The sequence below is a fragment of the Scomber japonicus genome, chromosome 12 (genome assembly GCF_027409825.1).
Source record: "Scomber japonicus isolate fScoJap1 chromosome 12, fScoJap1.pri, whole genome shotgun sequence".
NCBI classification, from domain to species: Eukaryota; Metazoa; Chordata; class Actinopteri; order Scombriformes; family Scombridae; genus Scomber; species Scomber japonicus.
The window spans coordinates 21,908,621-21,914,339 of NC_070589.1; the positions used below are offsets into that span (position 1 = coordinate 21,908,621).

The 5,719-nt window shown below is 39.4% G+C and overlaps 1 protein-coding gene across 4 annotated transcripts in view; it reads left to right on the forward strand.

The window, feature by feature from the left end:
• The first annotated feature begins 291 nt into the window (after positions 1-291).
• nadkb (NAD kinase b) overlaps positions 292-5,719 on the forward strand; it is an 11,130-nt gene continuing 5,702 nt past the window's right edge. Inside the window, exons 1-7 of one of the 4 annotated variants that reach the window (XM_053329820.1) lie at positions 292-322; positions 2,300-2,593; positions 2,704-2,787; positions 3,429-3,558; positions 4,286-4,394; positions 4,867-4,952; positions 5,598-5,700. In XM_053329820.1, coding sequence (XP_053185795.1) covers positions 2,301-2,593; positions 2,704-2,787; positions 3,429-3,558; positions 4,286-4,394; positions 4,867-4,952; positions 5,598-5,700 — 805 coding nt within the window. In that variant the 5' untranslated portion in view covers positions 292-322; position 2,300. Of the gene's footprint in view, positions 422-1,647; positions 2,594-2,703; positions 2,788-3,428; positions 3,559-4,285; positions 4,395-4,866; positions 4,953-5,597; positions 5,701-5,719 lie in introns of those variants that run through there. The other 3 variants (XM_053329821.1, XM_053329822.1, XM_053329819.1) reach the window with 3 other exon arrangements.

Here is a 5,719-nt window from a genome sequence, read left to right on the forward strand (position 1 = left end):
TAAAATGTAATGAGTTACTTTACTTTTGTTAAGTAATTGAAATAGTTACATTACTTAGTAAAATTACATTTTAAATATGGTAACTAGTAATCTGTAATTTATTACATTTCCAGAGTAACCTTCCCAACCCTGGTTATTTACTTTGCACCACTGCTGCCACTGTGGATGTAATTCTGTCTCTGACCAGCAGGTGAGATCACGGCGCTGTTCCTCTCACTGACGTCCTGCGTAAAGCGTCATCTGATCTCGCTGTGACGTCGCTCCGATTATCACTGCTCTCTCCGGTAACATGTTCAGCTGTGACACTTTTACGGCAGTAAATGTGCGTGTGACAGTAAACACACGTCCGGTAGTAGCTAAACTCAGTCGAGTCTTGATGATTTAGTCTAATTAATGAGCGTGTTTGCTGTTTTCTGACACAGTAAGGCTTGATTTTGTTCAGACCCGGTTAGCTAGTTGGTGAGCTATTGCTAGGTAACGTTAGCTGTCCAGCGTTTTTTTTAGATGTGAATGTCAGATAAACCCCACTTTCTGACTGTTTTTGTGTCATTTAGCTGCTTGTCTGCGAGTAGTGAAGTTATACAAAGGCTGTTATCTCTCTCACGTTGGGTCCAAGGTCACTGTTCAACAGCACAGGGAAGAATCAATGAGCTTTACCTTCATGTGTTTGCTTTTTAGCCATCTGTGTGGAATATAAAGCTACGTAGAAGTGTACAGAGATAAGATTAGTCTGTAAAGTTGCAGGTTACTTCACTGGTTTATGTTTTCACTTATTCATAAGTTAAATTCAGGATTTGTGTGTTTGGGATATTACATCAAGCACATGATGCCCAGCCTGTTCACTGTAAGGTTGTGTGTAACTTTGACAAATGTTGATTATCTGTCTTGATTTAATCACTTGGTAACAAACAAACAAACAAAAAAACAGCTCTGGAGAAACAATTACAGAAAATGAATTGGCAAAATTTTTGATAATAGTTCAAAGAGCCCCTCCAGACATGTTTTAAATGGATTTAAACCACTCTACTTCGAATAATTTGTGTCTAATATGTTTTCTTCACAACAAACCGATAAATAATTTTAAAATCCTTAAATCTACATCTACACCTTCGACCTCATTATCTGTGAATAGCAAATATCTTTCATCCCTATAGTTAAACTGTAATGTGGAAACTTGAAGTTACATATTTTAGTAAGTATATGTATATTGGACCAGGATTGGCTTTCAAATTAATTGTATTCACAGATCCAACCCGTAAAATATGGTTTTCTGTGAGCTCAGACAAACTTTCTACTTTCAGCAGATGGAAGTGAAAACAGCCTTTTAGTGTCGAACTATGTACATACATCAGTCTGCACAGTGAAGCTCAAACATCCAACTGTAGGAACAAGAAGAAAAATATAATTTTGAGTGGAGGGGGACTTTACGTCTTAATTCCAAGCAGAAATACCCAACATATACTGGCTTTAAAATGTCTCTCTTCTGTGATACTAATTAAATGTATTTGTGTTTGAGACTATCGCTCAGACATAACAACTAATTTAAATGTGTCACATTAAGCTCAAAGAAATTCTGATGCTCATTTCTCTTTAATTTTATAGAAAAAAAATCAACAATGAGAATAATGGCTAGTTAGCCAAGTAATTAAATTTCTTGCTTGATCAATAAAAATAATTTGGGACTCAATAATTGTTTAGTTTGTCAAGTCAAAGTCAGAAGTTTCAGCTTCTTTCTTCTGTTCAATGTCTCCTGTTTTATCTTCTAAGACAGTAAATTAATATTCTTCCCTTTCTGGAGAATTTCTCTTTTACTGTTTTCTAACATTTCATTGGTCAAACAACAAATGAAACAATCAGTAGTTGCAGCCTAACAACAAGAAAACCCAAAAAAGAAGTTGTGAACAAAAGAAAGGAAAGCAGCGCTTCACATGTTTAATGCTGTGACAAGTAATTATTTGGTAGATGTGTTAAGAAATGTCTCAAATATATAAATGATCATAAGATTTGAAACTCAAGTATTAGTCAGTTGTTTAAAGTATTCAGTTGCTACTTATGTAATAACTTATGTACTTAAGTAATTCCACTACTGTAAATACAGTCGGCTCATAAGATTTGGACAAAATAACTTCAACGTGTTTCTGAGGTTAAATATAAACAGTATTTATCTTCTGATAAAACAATTAAATTTTAGGCTTCTGAAATATTTCCAGACATTCACAGAATCATCTCATACAGTTGTCTTTTGTCTTTTAATTGGCTGAATGTTTTTAACAGAGGTTTCTGCTCTGCTTCCCGACAGAATGGAGAATTCAGAGACCAGTCCAGGATCTGGGCCCTCGGCAGTGCCGGACAGAGGCATGGCGCGACCCTCGGGCCACCTGGGTCAGCTGTCAGAGTCAGCCAGACCCTCCAGGCGCAGAGAGCACCCCTCCAAGTCACCAAGGAGACGACGGGAGGGAAAGAGGTTGCAGCGAAGGGGAGGAGGTCATGAACAGCTGCTCTGGGAGATTGAGCGGCGGAGGTTGCCAGGCCAACACGAGCACTTGGAGCCATCTGGCTCGGCGAGCGACACAGCGGAAAGTTCACCTAAGAGGTTTGCACTGCAGGTTGCCAGCTGGTCAGCCGTGCCACTGGCACAACTCTGCTGCCTTGGACATGAGGTGATGGTTTCTTGACTTGTCTTCCTCTTTTTCCTTCTCGCAGACGTGCTCACTTTTTACATGGACCGTATCCAGCCACTCACTTCGGACCCAAAGCCTGTATTCTTCCCAATCCAACTTCAGTCATGTAAGCATGTGGGTGCTGAATGAGTCTGTGTGTGTACAAACAGACTGAGACACTAGGTGAGAAGATACTCAGGGACATTGACACGGAAAAGCTTGTGTAATTGTTCGAGATAAGATAAAATGAGTGAATGCTGTGATTGGATGTCACATTAAATGGGACGGCTCACCGATCAGACTACAGAAGCGTATTGTCACCTGATGTCAGAGCGTTTCTCGGGACTTGATCTGAAAACACACAGACTAAAATATCTGCACGATGCCTATCGTCTGCTACTCAAAGGATGAGAGAGAAAAACGGTAAAAGGGAGAAAGAAATGGAGAGCTTTTAAGTTCTGGTGTTTGGAATTTGGACCTTACTCACTCGTGCAGCTGTTCAATCAGTGTGTCATAAGTAGTTAATGAGTGACTGCAACTGTAGGCTCAATGTAGAATAAGCTTTATTTTGTTCAGTGCACTTAGTAACACATGTTAACAAGGTGACATTTTACTTTATTTGGACTCTAGAAAACTGAACCAAAGTCATTGTGATTATGTAAGGATCAATTATTTTTGTTCCTGTGTGGCAGTGTCACTGTGTGTGTTTACAGGTGTGTGTTTGTTTACTCACTCGTGTCAATGTGTGCGTCTGTATCTGCGTCTCAGGCACATCCAGGACCCGGCCAGCCAGCGGCTCACATGGAACAAACCTCCGGTCAACGTGCTCGTCATCAGGAAAATCAGAGATGAGAGTCTGGTGGAGCCTTTCAAAGAGCTCTGCAGGTTTCTAGTAGAGGTACAGAATCACAGGATTTCATGTTTTATGATCTTAATGAATGACTGAGGAGGCAGACTTTGTTATCTGAAACATAAATGATTCTGCCATATTGGAAAATTTCGGGATGCTCTTGACTTTTTTCCTCAGTGGGCCCATTCCATACATTTTTGATTCTGAGGAAAATTTACATTTTGTGTGTTTTTTAAATCATATTTCAGTATATAGGCTTGTTTTGCCTCCATGTGTACAAACACAACTAACTTTTTACAGCATCAGAAAACATTACAGATTTTTTTTGTTTGTTTGTTAGTCACTCTTACTTTTCATTCAAGCATTACCAGGTGGCGTGTTGGTGTTTCAGTTTCATCATTGGTGCCACTTATTATTTGCATTTAGAGAACAGATGGTGCCTTTTAATAAAGCAAGTGCTGAATGATTTCTGTCAAAGTTTTGTCCAGAATGTGAGATCAAGCATTTGTCTTATTTAAGAATGTAGGAAATAGTTCAGACATGTAGGTGAAAGTTCCAGCCCGGTCTCATTCGGTTATGACACCTTGCGGCCACATGTTTCCAAAACAAACTGAACTGACTTTCAGACTTGGCCGGCAAATTATTTGCATTCCGCACACATTCCATCATCTTAAATTATCCGTGTTTGGCTCATGCTCAGTTTCATTTTTGGAAAGCGTACTTTTGGGAAATGTGTATTTTGGCTGTCATCACTGAAGCGCGTCTCGTGTACCAGGAGAAGCAGATGATGGTGTACGTGGAACGCAGGGTCGCAGACGATGCTACGCTCTCTAAGGACGAGGCCTTCGGCTCCATTCGCAATCAGCTCTGCACCTTCAGAGAGGGTGAGACACCGTTCACACTATAGAGACTGAAAGGTTTAGGCTGAAGGGTTTTTTAGACCAATGCACGTAACTATGTTGAAATGAGTTCCATTATTCATAAATGGTTCAATGCTTTAAAAGTTTATTTGACTTCACGCTAACAGAGAAGTGTTATTTGACTTTTGTTGCCTTATACTGCTGGAATTTGCCTGTTAAATGACTCCCATTTGTCCAGTTTGATGCTTTTGTCTTTGCCATCAAAGTCATTTCTGCTGGAGTCATTTCAAGAACCATTATTCTAACTTTTCTGTGTTATTTTGGGATTTTGGATGCATTACTGCCCACGTAGTGTATAGTGGTCTTTTTTATCGTCAAAGTACAAAGCTTTGGCACTTCTTTCCTCTTTGGCCCTCTGAAGCAGAAGAAATGAAAATTAGAACAAAGATATTTTTATTTTGGGGAATTAACCAGCGTTTGTGTTTTCCACCTGCAGGTTATGATGATATCTCAGACTGCATAGACCTGATCATCTGTCTGGGTGGTGATGGGACTCTGCTGTATGCCTCCTCTCTCTTCCAGGTAATCACACCTTCAGGTTCACACTGAACTCAGACTTCCCAAGTGCAGTTTTTTTGAGTTTAGATTACTATAAAATGAAAACGTTATGCCTCATTCTCAGTATTTGTTCCTTTATCAAATGAAATAAATTAAATCCTCAAATCTTGTTCATCTTTTCAATCTTTTCATTTTTCTGGGGACTAAAGGCCCCGATATGCTCCAAAGCAGACAGAGAATGCACAGTGGATGCACACACAGTTTTGAGCAGATGACTTAAGTTCCATTGTATGGCTTTTTGTATGCACACAGTATCATTTGAGCTTCTCACTGTGCCATTATGTATTTGAGTGTATTAGACCCCGAACAAGTTTGAAAGGGATTTTTTTTTTTTTTGGAAAGTAGGCGGAGTTGAACCATTGAACCTAGATTTTTTAAGTCTGGAAATTCTGTGAAACAAAATTGAACAATTCCCCCTTTTGAAGTAGGAATAATCACCTCACCCCCATGTCACATACTCTGATTGTGTGAGAGACTTCTGAAGAGTTCTCAGTTAAACTCATTGTGTTCACCACAAGCTAATTTATCTGAATCAGTTTACTGTACAAATCCTAAAACCTCCATCAGAATCCATCAGAGACTTTTATGACTTTTCTTTTGTTTCTGCAGGGCAGCGTTCCTCCAGTTATGGCGTTTCATCTCGGTTCTCTGGGTTTCCTGACGCCCTTCAAATTTGAGTCGTATAAAACTGAAGTGGCCAAAGTGTTTGAAGGTAAAGTGCAGCATTATAT